The sequence below is a fragment of the Eublepharis macularius genome, chromosome 4 (assembly GCF_028583425.1).
Source record: "Eublepharis macularius isolate TG4126 chromosome 4, MPM_Emac_v1.0, whole genome shotgun sequence".
Classification (NCBI taxonomy): domain Eukaryota; kingdom Metazoa; phylum Chordata; class Lepidosauria; order Squamata; family Eublepharidae; genus Eublepharis; species Eublepharis macularius.
The window spans coordinates 22,521,928-22,537,658 of record NC_072793.1 but is presented as its reverse complement, the minus strand read 5'-3'; the positions used below and the strand labels follow the sequence as shown (position 1 = coordinate 22,537,658).

Sequence of the window (15,731 nt, the reverse complement as noted above, 5' to 3'; positions counted from 1 at the left end):
CGTCAGATGTATGGACGAAGAGAGCTGTGGTTCTTGAAAGCTTATGCAACATGCATCTGATGAAGAGTGCTGTGGTTCTCGAAAGCTTATGCCACAATGAAGTTGGTTAGTCTTAAAGGTGCTACTGGACTCTTTACTATCTTATAAGGACAGGCAGAGTTACAAAATGGGCATAGGATTGTTCTTGGCACTGGAACAAAGGCAGGCAAACTCAGAGCTTGCAAACGGAGACAGGTGTATCGGACTCTTTACTATTTTGCAACTACAGACTAACATGGCTATCACCTCTGGATCTATGTCCTTATAAGGCATCAAACACCTGCTCCATAATGCTGCTAACATTCTGGGGGTGCCACGTGACATTCTCTATTAGCTCTGCAAGTGACATTCCCCCCCCCCCCCCCAAACAACAGGTCCCCTTTCTACCTGGAATTTGGAAGGAAAGATCCCATGAGAGAGGGGAACAGTCCTTGAACATTTCTTCCATAACGGATGGAAACAAAACACAACAAGAAGTTACAGCCAGCAAATGCCTAGCGCAGAAAGATCACTGAGTGTTAAAAAGAAGGAGGAATAAATGCAAAAATGAAACGAAAATGAATCCAGTTGTTCCTCAAAACTCATGAAACATGTTTACCAAAGGTGAGGATACGATTACCACCATGGGCGTTAATCCCTCTTCTAAACTGCTTTCGTTTCTCTTTAAAAAAAGAAACTTCTGCCCAGACCTGATGCAATTCCTCCCATCTAGCACGACATGTAACACGGAGACATAACGGCATCGTTCTCACTGTCTGGGTCCCCAGAGCCAGCTTGTTGGGTCAATTGCAGTCAGCACTTCCCAGCAACTCTCAAGGGGAGTGAAAAAATATCTTTCTAATCAGCACACTTAATTTCCCTCTTGACTGCAACAGACGGGAAGCAAGCATGGCCGAGGCACATTTCTAAGAGTGCCAGGGAAGGGAGATCGGCTGCTGCGTTTGGGCGAAGGGGGCAAGATTGGGCACTGGTCCCTCTGAGGCCCTTGGAGTCAGTCCTTTGTTTTTATATGACGTTTGGGTTGGGCCGAGCTGGTATGTGTGGGGGAGAAGGCAGAAAGGATCATTGTCTAGAGGGCTCATGGCAACTCTTGATGGGCTTGCAAGCGTGTGTAGCGGGGGAGCAAGCAGCTGAGCTAGAGGTGCGCAGGAGAAACGGGAGGTTTTGGTTAATGCTCAGCCCAGGGAACCTGAAGAACAATCACATTAATTAGGGGCCAGATACTTAGAGCCAAGCTACAAGTGGCGCCTGACACAGGTTGGACACTTGTCAGCTTCCCTCAAGTTTTGATGGGAAATGTAGGCGTCCTGGTTTTACAGCTTGGCTCTCCATTACAGCTGCAAGACCAGGATGCCTACATTTCCCATCAAAACTTGAGGGAAGCTGACAAGTGTCCAACCTGTGTCAGGCGTCACTTGTAGCTTGGCTCTTAATCCCACCAGCTCGTCTCAGTAGAACTCAAAATGGCAGATGTAAGAAATAAAGACGGAAGGGAGTGAGGTAGCAGGGAAGAACTGCAGGGGAACTGGGAGGCTCCTGGGAAATCCAGTTAAGAGTGGCTGTGGAATCCAGGGGAGGTTATGGTGAAGCATTCCAGGCAGTGGGCTAGCTGAAGCTGGTTTATGCTGTGGAGTCTGAGAGCCAGTCTGATGTAGTAGTTAAGAGTGCCGGACTCTAATCTGGAGTACTGGGTTTGATTCCTCACTCCTCCACTTGTAGCCAGCTGGGTGACCTTGGGTCAGTCACAGCTCTCTCAGAGCTCTCTCAGCCACACCCACCTCACAGGGTGGTTGTTGTGGGGATAATAATAACATACTTTGTAAACCACTCTGAACGGGTGTTGTTGTCCTGAAGGGCAGTATATACATCGAAAGTTGTTGTTGTTATTATTAGTTGTAAAAATGATGCTACTCTTCTAAATCAATTAGCATAGTATTGGGAATTGGGAGAAGGAGTTTGTGAGATGGATTTGTCTGGCACAGAGGGAGATGACAGTCCCACAATTGTTGGGCCAAATGTATGCTTCTGATTAACCTGGCTTCAATACATACCCTGCAATTAAACAGCCTCGCCTCAAATATTCAGGGCAGCCAGCATGCCTGGCTCCTAGATAGCATGACGCCATTCCCCGTGCCTTGCACGGGAGTCTTCTCTTCCTTGCTGTCATTCCTGGTGCGACAAGGAAATGCTCTGGAGTGCGTGCGTGTTGCAAGCGCGCACAAGGTGAGTGCTCTAAATGCACGCGCCCTCCTCATCTCCCGGTTTGGGCTCCAAGGAACCTGGCAACCCTAAGATGTGCAGGTTTTTAAAGAACTGGGTCTGAGGAACGTGGGTTCCCTGCAGCCACACAGAAGCTGTAGGAAATAGCCTTTAAATAAAGGAGAACCCAAATGGACTCAGAACGCCATTGCAGGAGAAGGAAAAGCTCTTGCCTTCCCCCTCAAGCCATTTCCCCATGACCCCCCCTTTGCTATTTTGGAAAACCTGCCTGATGGGGGAGGCGGGAGCCCCATGATCACATTCTGAGGCTCTTTGGGCTCTCTGTTTTTAACAGCCATTTCTCGCAGCTGCCGTGTGGCTGTGGGGAACACGGACCAGGTCTGCGGAACCTGGACCCAACTCTTTAAAAACCTGCACGTCTAGTTTAACCTTCCAGTGTGGGCTTACAAGCAAAGGTAGGTAGACAAGAGGAAAACAAAGTTGGGGGAGGAAGAGAGACTTAGAAGAGCCAGTGGATTAAAGGAAGAAAGGAATGGCTATGGGTCTATGGGAAGTCTCGCAATGGACAAAAGGCATGCTCTCTTGTCAGGCAGGAAACAGAGGTCAAAGATAAATATAAATTTAAAAAATAAGGGAGATAAATATCATTTCCTTACACTCTAATTGTTTTTAAGAATTTAAAATAGTGAGATCACTGGCTGGTACCTTCTATCATCAACTATTCAGGCACGTTTCTCTGTTTCACAAATTTATTCTTCTCTTGTGATTTCTTCTGTTATAACTAATTTTGCTTCTGTTTCCTCCACAAACCTAGTGACAGCTAGTGTGGTGTAGAGGTTAGAGTATCAAACCCTGGTTCAAATCCCCACTCTGCTGTGGAAACTTGCTGGGTGACCTTGGGCCGGCCCCATCTACCTCACAGGGTTGTTGTGAAGATAAAATAGAAGAAAGGATAATTATATAAGTTGCTTTGGATCCTCGCTGGGGACGAAGACGGGGTATATATGAGGTAAATAATTAGTAAATAAATATAAATAAATGCTAGTATCCCATATGTGTTCCTTAGAACTCTAGAATTCTTCCTGAATTTACCAGGGATACCACAGTTAAGTAATGAGTTAGAATAGATATACTTCCCAGAAAGACGAATATATTAGAATAACCCTAGGGCAACTGCAAAGCCAAACGGTCATGGTTGGTACCTTGTGTAACTTAAGAGGGTGTGTCTCACAAGGCATCCCTGAATCCACAGCGACATGCAAGAGTTCTTCAGCAGTCACAATGGTTTGGAAAGGATTTCCTGACAACTCAACCAGATGTATGTGTGTGTCAGAGCTCTCAAAGTTTTTTAAAATTTTAAATTTTCAGGGATATGAGGGCCCTATTCATATTGGAACAGTAGTGTGCAGGGTGGGATTTAAGCCTCCTCCTGTATCATTTCTCAGAACTGAAACAGCTCCAGAGAGCTGCTATATATACCCATATGTTTATGAAGACAAGGTACACAGTGTCAGGAAATAACCTTTGTGTCAGAAAATCAGCACAAGGAGAAGTCTTCCCCCCTCTGTGCACACTGTGATCTCATCTCTTTTTACTGTCCTTGTCTAGATCTAAGTACTGGATCTCTCAGCTAAACCTGCCTCCATCTCTTTCCACCAATGATAATGTTTCTGTCCTGAATCTCACTTTCCCGTTATGCCAACTTTCAGGCTGTCTTTTCTTGCCTTCAAATTCACCAAAATTCCCTGGAAGGGCCTCATTTGAACAGGCAGAGCCAAAACTCAGCACTTGACTATGCAAAATAAGAAGAAAGAGGAACCTGCATATATGCTGAATGCCCTTTCCTTACCTCTGACTCAAGGTCAGACCCCATCCCTCTAGGCACCAGGATTTCGAGGTTAGAGTTTGTGGCTCCCAGATAGGTTTCCACCGCAGCACTTTGTTGAGTGTGTGTGTAAAGTGACCACGTCTCAGCACAAACTTGGAATGTCAGCTGTCAGCAATACCATTGGGGGGGAATTTTTTAAAACTACAACAGTGTTTTAAAAGGAAGCATGCCCCAAATCCTTTCCTGAAAGCCTCTTTGACCTTGTATTTCAAAGGTGAGTGCCCCCCACCCTCATAAGCTGTCCAATATAGCCCCTTTCCCCTCCTATGGGAAGGCTTTCCATAATACCTGAGCATCCACTTTGTGGGCTATGAGTGTGGCTCCTTCGTCCAGCTCTGCCATGCTGATCGGCCGTATGCGAAGGGCCACCTAGAAGACAAGGAAGAGACGCATGAGCTACAGATAAGTCCCATGGGTAGCAAAGTGAGAAAGTGAAGCAGATGGAATCAGCACCTGCATGGATGAAACTGCCCTCTCTGCCATTACCACACAGCCAAGGACAGGGAGCATGAAGAAAGCGCGTCTCACTGCTAAACTCCACTAAATAGACTTTTGGTTAATTTCATTCACCTCCTTCTTGCCCACTGTGCTTCATCGAAGGCACTGCCTGTCTAGAGAGACAATAATCTGTCTTTCTCAGAGGCCTTGGCAGGCAGCCACATATAGACAATTACAGCATTTTTCCTGGAAGAAAGAAAACACCACCTTGAGAGAGGCATCTTTGGCTACACACACTGTGTAGCAGAGCCACAGATTGATAGAAACAGCTTTAGCCACATGAGCCAAAATGGTTCCTTGCTTTCCTCACTCACCCTCTAAAGCCTACAAATGGAAGGCGCAAGATTGAGCTGTTTGCTGACCAAAGAAGCCTTTTACTACATACAAGTCAACCAAGCAGTTGCTGTACTATTACCTTCCCTTCCTTGAAATGATGAAACGTCTTCATTTCCAGAGCTTAATTTGAGCAGAGTGCAAACCCTGAGCCCATTTCAATATAGAGCTGAGCCCTTAAAGAGAATATCCTTAAGCATGTGCTGACTGAAAATCCCTCACTAGCCAAACGAGGCCTGAAATTAGGAGGAAAGGCTTGCAGGGCAAATTCTAGAGGGCAGGAGTTCCAGACAAGACTATGAGCCAAGCTACAAGTGACGCCTGATACAGGTTGGACACTTTTTTGATGGGAAATGTAGGCATCCTGGACTTGCAGCTTGGCTCTCCATTTAATTGAAGTTTACAGAGCGGCAGTCTATGGGAGGGAGAACATGCGGTCGGGAAGGGATTGCAGGCGTCGGGCTCTCACTGGGCGCCCTCCTTCCCCTCCGCTGGGTGCGTATGTGTGGGTTTCTGTAAACTTCAATTAAATGGAGAGCCAAGCTGTAGGACCAGGATGCCTACATTTCCCATCAAAACCTGAGGGAAGCTGACAAGTGTCCAACCTGTGTCAGGCATCACTTGTAGCTTGGCTCTTTGACATTGCACCTCTCATTTTAGTAATGGGCACTGATGATGTCAGAAAATGTCGAAGAACTACTGTTCTCGGGGAAACCAGGCCTTATTATCTCTATTGCGTTCTCTCCTCAAGATCTGACTGGTTCTCTTTTTCCCCCTCTGGTGTCGATATAAGATAACATTAGCTCTTGAAATTTTCCTTAAAGACTCTTTCAAAATCCCATTTTATGTAGCATTACACAAACTGCTACCAAGCTCTTCTCCACATGTAAATACAGTTTCAAAACAGCCTTGATTTATGCTTCACATGTCCTTAACATATGAGCATCCTTCTAAAACAGAAATTACAAACTCTGGATAAATAAGATAATGCAATTTACAAACGACTGAGGACACACAGGGAACAAAATCTAGCGCAGTTGTATGAAAAGGACACTGTTCAACAACGCACGTTCATTATTTAATGACTGTAATAACTTGCATAAGAGAGAGAGAGCCAGATAGGGCCAGAGCTTCCACATCATTTCAAACACTACACTTTCCTTTGGAGGCAGTCAGCTGCAAACATTGGTGGTTTATGAAGTGAGAAGATATCCAGAGCACCGCATGCATGTGTGAACAGGAATTTCAGACAACTGAGATCGGGATAAAGGGTGAGCATAGAAGGCACAAGGTGTGAAACTGCATAGGATATTTCTCCTTCACTATCCTCGCCTATCCCCTTATTTTCTTTCAGAATAATATACTGAGAGTGGTTAGCTATTACAGTTAGCACAATAGTGTAAGCTGTTAGAGGGTTAGCAAGTAGCTTTTGTTGTTCTCGGGTTGCAATACCAGGGTAGGAAGAGAACTCAGACAGACTGCCATAATTGGGTCATTATTTGCGGCCACAGCAGCTCGACCTCTTAGGTCTGGGGCATAAACGGATTAGTTCAGACGTAGGCATATCTACCGCTATTCAAACCTGTCAGATGAGCTACACTGATGGAAAAGGACAGTTAAACTACTGGAAGCCACAGCTGGTACAGTATGTGGCTAGAATGCTGACTGGAGTGGGTCAGAGGGGCCGTATCACTCTAGTTTTGTTTCAGCTACACTCATTTCCACTTGGTTTCTGAGCCCAATTCAGGGGTCTGGTATTGACGTTTAAAGCCCTGTATGGCTTGGGACCATCATATCTTAAGGACCACTTTCTTCCATATGAATTTACCTGTCCATTCCACTCATCTTCGGAGGGCCTACTTTGAGTGTCTCTGCCATCTGAGAGGCTGGACCCAAGGAAAAGCCTTCTCATTTGTGGCACCAAAACTTTGACACTCCCTCCCCAAAGAGATTCATCTGTTTCCCTCAGTCTCCAGCCAGCAGGTGTAGATCTTTCTGTTTCATATGTAAACTTTTACTGGCTCTCCTTCTTGGTTGTATTGTATGTCTGTCTGTTTTACTGTATTGCTAAATATTGATGTATACGTTTTAAATACTGTTTTAATATTTTAAATGTCTGTTTTTTGCTACCACAGGGACCCTATTTGGGCGGAAAGGCAGCATATAAACACAATCAAACCAACTCTGGATTGCATTTACATAAGGGAAGCAGGCCAGTGGGTACTCTTAAGCAACAACGTGACCCTCCTGTTAATGACAGCTGACCCTTCAGTTATTCAGTGAGATCAATTCTCTGGCCCTATATTCCCCAGAGGCTGCTTCGATCAGCAGACAACTAACTACTGGTGGTGATCCCTGACCCCTCCCAGGAGGTTTGCCTTGCCTCAACCAGGGCCAGAGCTTTTTTGGCCCTGGCACCTACCTGGTGGAACTCTCTGTCTGATTTGCTATCATTTAGCCGGGCCTGCAAAATGGAGATGTTCTGCCAGGCTTATGGGGCTTGAGGCGGGTGAATCATTCAACCGGCCCCTCTGAGTGTGGGGGGCTATGTGCCCACCCCTACACGGGCTGAGTATTAACCACTATGCCCTGCGGGCTCGAGCTACTATGCAGGGTGCAAATAAGAGCTGCCTTGTTTCCGTTTAAATGCTGTACTTTGTACTGCGTAATCCTCCTTGAGTCTCAGTGAGCAAGGCGGACTACAAACGACATAAATATATAAATAAATAATTTCACTATTGCTACCAGTGTTTTTAACTGTTCTGTTTTTTGTATCTATGTACTTATGATGTAAATCTGCTCTGAGCCCGCTCACAGGGAGGGCAGACTATACATTAAATAAATAAATAAATAAATAAATAAAATTCATCCCCACAATATCTGGTTGCTCCGTTATAAGAAAGGACACAAGAAAATGGGTAGCCAAGCTCAAACCCAGTACTAGAAATGAGTCCAGTAGCACCTTTAAGACTAACCAACTTGACTGTAGCATAAGCTTTCGAGAATCACAGTTCTCTTCGTCAGATGCGTCAGACACATCTGACGAAGAGACCTGTGATTCTCGAAAGCTTATGCTACAGTTAAGTTGGTTAGTCTTAAAGGTGCTACTGGACTCTTCAATTTTGCTTCTACAGACTAACATGGCGAACTCCTCTGGATCTAAACCCAGCACTGAACTTCCCACGTGCAAAAAGTCCCATTCTCAAAACTGTCCCACCGCTACCGAATCCACCTTCCCTACAAAGGCTGGGCAAGCCCGAGGGAACCGCCGCCCCTCACCGTCAGCTGCTGGTCCTTGGAGTCGCTGGCCTCCTTCATGATCATGGCAGGGGCGCGCCGGGCAGAGGAGAGGCGAAGCCCACGTGCGGAACGGCCGCCCTGGCCGAGTCCCCTTTAGCGCAGCCTGGCCGGCGTCGGGCCACACGAGCCCTTCCAACGGCAGGCGCTTGGCCAGCCTGGGGGGAAGGTTCCGTTGCGCATCTTCGCACCTCGCCGCGACCCCGCTCCTTTACGCCCCCTTGCCCGGGCGCAGAGCTTTTGCGCGCCGCTGCCCCGGCCGCGCCTGGCCCTGGCCGAGTCTACCGGGCCCCATCGGGGATCCGCAGCGGCGCAGCCTTTTCCCTGCCCCCGCCGTCTCACGCCTCCCTCCGCCCGCCGCTTGGTGCTTCGAGTCCCCTGGAGATCCGTCCCGAAGTGTACACAACAACCAGGCGCGCAGGAGGCGTCCTCTTGGCGACACGGCGGCGCAACGCCGGCCGGGCTCCGGCTGGCTGTTTTTGGTCGCCCTCTGCTGCTCAGGCTGCGAGGATGGAGAACGGCAGGCCTTAAGACGCGTCCTGAGGCTCAGGCCTCCGCACCGCACCTGATAGGGTTGCCAGTTCCAGGTTGAGAAATTCCTGGATATTTGGGGGGTGGAGCCTGGGGAGGGGTGGTTCTCCGCTGGGTAGCGGCCACCTTCCAAGGCAGCCATTTTCTCCATGGGCGCTGTTCCCTGGAGATAGGGTTGCCAGCCTCCAGGTAGTGGCTGGAGATCTCTCGGAATTACAACTGGTCTCCAGGCCACAGAGATCAGTTCACCTGGAGAAAATGGCTACTTGGGGGTGGGGGGTGGGTGGGGGTGGACTCTATAGAATTATGCCATGCCAAGGTCCTTTCCCTCCCCAAACCCCACTTTCTCCAGGTTTCACCTCCCGAATCGCCAGGAATTTCCCAACTTGGAGCTGGCAACCCTACCTGGAGATCAATTGTACTTCTGGGAGATTTCTAGTTACCACCTGGAGGTTGGCAAGCCTAGTACCTGAGCATGTGCAGAGAGCGCCACAGACTAGCCTGCATCCCCGCCTCCCCAAGTACCTGGGCTTCGATGAAGAGGATGGGGCATAACTTCATTAAAAAAAAACTAGCGGCATGTTTGAATAAAGTTGTTTTCCGGAAAGAACCTCATGTTGGCACAGGCCCTTTAATCCATGTCACAATGCAGAAAGCTGACAGGAAGAAATTGGATTCATTTGAAATGTGGTTCTGGAGGAGAGCTTTGCGGATACCATGGACAGCCAAAAAGACAAAACAGGTGGGTAGTAGATCAAATCAAGCCTGAATCCTCCCTAGGAGCTAAAATGACAAAACTGAGGCTATCATCCTTCAGTCACATTATGAGAAGACAAGACTCTCTGGAAAAGTCAATAATGCTAGGAAAAGTGGAAGGCAGTAGGAAAAGAGGAAGACTTAGAACAAGATGGCTGGACTCAATAAAAGAAGCCACGTCCTCCAGTTTGCAGGATATGAGGAAGTCTGTTAATGACAGGACGTTTGGGAGGACTTTCATTCATAGGGTCACCATAGGTTGGAGGTGACTTGAGGGCACATAACACAGAGACACAGAGGAAGATGTGCAGCAGCTGGCTGCACTTATTTCTAGTTTTCCCTGTGTGCTTCTGCATTGTCCAGGCCCTTGACATATATATATTTTTACCCATTGAGTGGATTAAGTTTATCACGTTTCTCTGCCCCTTCTCCTCTGATCAGATCAGGGCACAACACCCTTCTTCCTGCAGGCTCTACCCCTAAATCTCCAGATATTTCCCAACCCAGAACTGGCAACCTGTAACCATGCTGTCCTTGAACTTGTCCAGCATCAGGCATGGCAAGAACACAGTTATCCATGTTTATGATGGGAGGTGGCCGTGGTCAAACATTTTGGTGAGAACAGGCATCTTATGTTACCCCAGATTCTGACCAAGAGGAGAAGAGTTGCATGGAAAGTGAAAAGTAACTTAGAAGGGCTGGTGTGGGGAACCAAAAGCAAGCAAAAGCTGTTGTCTTCTGGTCTGCCACTAAATCTATGAGCAGGGCTACTGCTTTCTCTCTTTTGGCAGGGAACGTGGTGCATTTAAGGGCACGTCAGGAAGAACTTCAGCAAGTTCCAGCTTTTAGAAAAATGCCCATGATTTCATAGAATCAGGGTTGGAAGGGCCCTCCAGGGTCATCTAGACCAAGCCCATGCACAATGCAGGACATTCACAACTACCTCCCCTTCCCCCCTGAAGCATCTGCCAGGGTTCAGAGTAATTTCTAATTCATCCTTACAACACCCCATGTAAAACAGACAACGAGAAACAGTGGCTCCCTCTTGGCTCAACTGGGTATTATGCCCACACTGGGCAGGTGGGAGGTGGGAGATACAGCAGGAAAGGCTGAGCCAGCAGCAGGAGAAAAGGCTTGTAAATCCCACCCACCATCCCAGCTCCGTTTCCTCATGACTGGAACAAATCAGACAATTCTGATGGACTGATCCAGTTCCACCTCTCTCGAGTGCAACTAATGAGAGCTGCTGGAATGTTGGGGGGGGGAAGTTGGCAGTTAGGACAGTTAGAGAAGGGAGAGCAGTGTGCAAGAGAGATGGGATTGATCAGTGAGTGAGTGAGCAGGCTGGCTGCTGGAAAGATAGCTCGCATCTGAGAGAATGGGAAGGCCAAGTAACAAAAAAGATTGCATCCATGTGCCTCCCTCACTCCAATGTTGTTTGAAGTTTTAACTCCTTTTAGTTCCTCCCTTCTGACTGAGAGTGGATTGCCTCAAGGACAGAAAAAAAACACACACACAATTTAGGCTTTGGCCTATACGGTGGCAGGTTGAAAGGAAAGCAGTATTTAGCTGCCTAACCCAATAGCTCAGGGAAATATATGGGTGAAGAAGGGTGGTTGACAAACAGACTGGGGTGTCCTGTCTGATGGCGTCTCTGGGAAAGAAAGTGGTGTGAAAAAGGCTCTCATTAAATATGACAGGAAGCAAATCTCTGACTGCCTAACCTATCTGTGCACCTGAGTCTTTGAGAGAGGTTGTACTGGGTGGTAGTGTGTGTGGGGGGAGGTCATAACGGCTTTGTGTAAAACCCAAGGGGGCTCTTAGATGGCTTCTAATGTTGTCTGTATCATTCCAGTAAATGTTATAAGGTCTGTTTCCTACTCTCGTCATTATGAGAAAAACTCTTAATTGGGCAACCAGCCAGGAGGAGGAAAAACCTGGTCATGCTGGTAAAAAAAGGGCCAGTGGGTAACCTCGACTATGCTACACATCAGAAGAAATTAGTTTACACAATGCATTCACAATCCTGACCACTTGCAGGGCTTTTTGAGACCTACATTATATATTCCATGGGAAACCTGCTTTGAAGCTTGGAGACGAAGGATGCCTTTCTAATCACTCGTTAGTGAATTTGTGCAACTAGTTGTAGATATATGTTCTCTCATGTCTACCCGTCTTGCCATCCGTAGCAAAATGGAAAGCTCATAGAAAGTCATGCAGGCTCAAGCCATGGAAAGAAAAAATATTTGAAAGACTGCTCTAAATTACTGCTATCTTTCACCAGTAATACACACTAACCAAGTATATTGGCAGCATTCTGGGAACAACCAAGCATTATGTCATGTTTTTCAAAATAGCACACAAAGTGGATATGCTGAATATAGCTCTCTCATTAAACCTTTGGGAATCTTCCCTTAGGAATCCACTAGTCAACGGGAGCTGATTGACGCAGGCAAGCCATGAGCTGTGCTCCAGAATCCTTTGCTAAATCACAGGGGAGTCTTGGCCGCACCTGCCACAATGAATTCCCTAGAGATTCAGAAGAATAGAAAATTGAAGGCTGTTTGAAAGAGGGATTGCTGCTCGTGGTGTGTGTGTGTGTGCTCCTCTACTTTTGCCCGGGGCCGTTTTCACATTGCTTACCAGCCACGGAACATCGCACCAAGCTCCCAGAACGACAGCGTCTTCCTGGCGTGATTTCGTGAGAGAACTGTGCGAAATCACGCCAGGAAGACGCTGTCGTTCCGGGAGCTTGGCGCGATGTTCCGTGGCCGGTAAGCAGTGTGACAACGGGCAGGCTTTTGTATCGTTTCACAGGTCTCCTGAACCTTTTTCACCAGAGAGAGCTGTGGGACAAAAAGGGTATCTGTGTATAAGTGATTCCTCTCTTAAGTCTCTTAAAAACTATTGTCGGTCGCCAGCCCCCAGCTACCTCCCACTCAGGTTCTCTCTGGCCAATTTGTTTCACATATCCTGGAGATAAGGGCAAACCGCGCCGGTTCTAAATCCATTTTGCCCAGAGGACAATATTGCTGTGCAAACCTTCTCTGAGCAGTGGTGTGTGTGTGTATGGAACAACTGTAATAAGACTCCCTGTGAAGCAGCTCCTCTCCATTACTCCTGCCTTCTGCTGCTACTTCAGGGAGGAGGCATTTCGCATGAGCTGCAAGATGATCGCCCCTTTAATAATTCACCTACCAGAGACTGGCAAAGATGTTGCCCTGCAATACAAAGCACTGGATATGTTGACACTCTTGTGATAACCGGTACTCTCTTTTGGTTGGATGGTCACACTAGTTCTACATAATGTGGGTCAGCAATGTGCGTTATGTGTCCTTTACAGTTTAACGTTAAGGGGTTGAAAAGGAACGGAGGACACCTTTCAAGGGGCAAAGGAGTTGCTGTTGGTTTGTACATTAGGAAGAGCTGAGCTCAGAAAGCAGGCAAGATCTTTCAAAAATATTATAGAGGATACTTTCACACTCATTGGCCGTTTCCATACATCTTACCTGCCTGCGGAACATCGTGCAAAAGACCCAGACGACAGCGTCTTCTCGAGCGAAATCGCGCCAGGAAGATGCTGTTATTTGGGAGTTTTGCGCAAAACCACGTCTTCCTGGTGCAATTTCGCACGAGAAGATACTGTCTTCTGGGACTTTCGTGTCATGTTCCACAGGCAGGTAAGACATATGGAAACGACCACTCTTCTTGTTTGGAAGAGTCACTAACCCAGGCAGCATCTGGCCGTGTCTAACGGAGGTTTTGCTAGCACATAGGTAGCTCTGTGCTTACTATATTGCCCTCTTGACCCAGTAGAGTTTTACTCCCTTAAGCCCTACTTCAAATCTGGCAAAACTATACTCACAGGGTCCACACACAGGAGGAGGTGGTGGAGAGTGCCCTCAAGTCATAGCTGACTTATGGCGACCCCTGCTAGGGATTTCATGGCAAGAGACTAACAGAGGTGGTTTGCCCTCGCCTGCCTCTGCAACCCTGGTCTTCGTTGGAGGTCTCCCATCCAACTACTGACCAAGGCTGACCCTGCTTAGCTTCTGAGATCTGATGAGATCAGGCTCACCTGGGCTATCACAGTTAAACTTGTGGAGGTTCATGCATGGGTATCATACAAGTGTGACTTCAGGAAGAAGTGTACATCTTATCAGAGGGTAAGCCACATGGAATTCTGCTCACTTGCATAAGCTCATGGGAGGATGTATCATTCGGAGGCGCCTTCAGTGAAAACATCTTGCTCCTCCGTGGAGGTGTTAAAAGGAAAAGGACTAATTTGCCCTATGTTATGCATTGGAGTTTTTTTCTGTATGCAGCATTTCATGGTGCTACAGACTGAAGCTGCTTCCATTGCAGTCCATCCAATATCTTTCTATCTCGATGACCTTCTCTTTTATTTTGGCCTTCTCTTGTTGAGAATTACCACAACTTTCCATGGCAAAAGCACTCAAAGCTCAGCAGGACACATGCTTGACTGATGGAGAATAGAGTAAAAAGGAATAAAAATAGTGTTACGTTTATTGATGCAGCCTGCCCTTTAAAAAAAAAAAAGAGATAAAAAGGAAAAAGGAAAGTAAGTGAATTCCATGCCGGCTCTTCCGCAGTCACTCCTCCTCTTCGTCCTCCTGTGAAAAAAGGAAAAACCAGGATAGATTATTTTCAAAGTTGTTACAAGAGGTGAGCTCTTGCCAAGATAAGTTTCTGATATCCCTGTGATTTCTGGATTAAAGTGGCAATTACGAGGACCGAGTTGTAAATTTAGCAAAATCACATGGCAAGGCCATTCTGCTCACAGAGACCCCTGTATTTGCACACCCCAAAAGACCCTTTTACTCAGCTGCCAGAGGTCTGGATAAAATAATCCAGTTCAATATCAAAACGGGGGCCTCTGAACTAGCAGGCATTTCCCTAGACCCTCACAAGGGAATAGCCCATCTGCTGCGCTGATTAAAGGCTTTTTGTCTAAAACCTCCAGAAGCTCCTTCGCTCCCATGGACCAAAATAATTGACTCATGTTTGCCGGAAAATAACTCGAGGCTACAGAACCTTCCTTGCTACACAATTTACCCAAGTAATTCAGTCCCAAGCCTAACGAATATCATCCGGCCTTTATCTGACCAGACCGAGCTAGTCCCCCACTCTGGTAACTCGATCACCCCACCGGAATTGTCCTGCTGTACCTTTTTTGTGCATATTTGGACTTCCATTTCCCCCAACGTGTGCATTCTTCTGCACCCAAAATATTTATAATCTCCCCAATTTTGTACTTAATCCTATATCTGGATCTCCTTCCCTGATTTTGCAGCTGGCTTGCTGAATCGCTTCCTTATGCTCCCACCCTCCACCGTTTACATGGATGCCCAACTTCATAGTTGATTTTGGTTTCTGGATGTTTCTTCCTTTGCCTTGGACCAGCGTTTCCTTCTCCTCCTTCAGATTACAGCGCACCACCCTCTTCAAGACAGGCAATGTATGATTTTCTTTTCTTCCTTTACTTCCTCTTAGACTCCCTATTTACACACCAATTAGGCAACAACTAAGGGTAGCATTGCTAGGATTGTGTTGCTGTATCGAAACATTAGTTTTATGCTTGGGCTTTCCTCGGCATCTCATTTTTCTAGCCTTGTATCTTGTTCGCAGAATAAAGATGTTTTTATTCGAGATTTTCTCTCTGTGCCTCATCTTTACAAAGGTATTCAAGAAAGGGACCTGTGTACACAGCAGACAGTAATGATCCCAAACAATTACCCTAAAAGTTGTGTGTGGTACTGAAGACATAGAAGCCATCTATATGTGGGTAATACAGCATGGCCACCAGATTCCTTGGAGCAAGTCTAATAAGGCCCTCGGCCATCGGTTCTGTCAGCTCTTCATCATCTTAATACCTCCCATTCTTCTGCCCTAGATAATATTTGTGCCACTTTAATAGGCAAACTTCAGCAACAAAACTTTTGACAATGCCTCTTCTCAGGGCTTTTTTTCTGTGAAAAGAGGTGGTGGAACTCAGTGGGTTGCCAGCACAGGGGGCAACTCTTGGTGGGAGGTAGTGCCCCTGGTACCACATGCGTGCACGCAAAGTATGTGCACGCTCCCAGGACTGCACAATGATGTCACGTTGGGTCAGCTGGAACAAGGGGGGAGTTTTTTAAAGTTTAAATCG

At 46.9% G+C, this 15,731-nt stretch overlaps 2 protein-coding genes across 6 annotated transcripts in view; both read right to left on the bottom strand.

The window, feature by feature from the left end:
- Positions 1 to 8,455, bottom strand: part of KIF19 (kinesin family member 19) — a 46,921-nt gene extending 38,466 nt beyond the window's left edge. For all 3 annotated transcript variants that reach the window (XM_054977048.1, XM_054977049.1, XM_054977050.1), the window contains exons 1-2: positions 8,258 to 8,455; positions 4,436 to 4,516 (exon numbers count right to left, since the gene is read on the bottom strand). In XM_054977048.1, the coding sequence (XP_054833023.1) occupies positions 4,436 to 4,516; positions 8,258 to 8,302 (126 nt within the window). In that variant the 5' untranslated portion in view covers positions 8,303 to 8,455. The remainder of the gene's footprint in view (positions 1 to 4,435; positions 4,517 to 8,257) is intronic.
- A 5,683-nt stretch (positions 8,456 to 14,138) lies between these two features.
- DNAI2 (dynein axonemal intermediate chain 2) overlaps positions 14,139 to 15,731 on the bottom strand; it is a 38,013-nt gene continuing 36,420 nt past the window's right edge. For all 3 annotated transcript variants that reach the window (XM_054977822.1, XM_054977824.1, XM_054977825.1), the window contains one exon: positions 14,139 to 14,196. In XM_054977822.1, the coding sequence (XP_054833797.1) occupies positions 14,176 to 14,196 (21 nt within the window). In that variant the 3' untranslated portion in view covers positions 14,139 to 14,175. The remainder of the gene's footprint in view (positions 14,197 to 15,731) is intronic.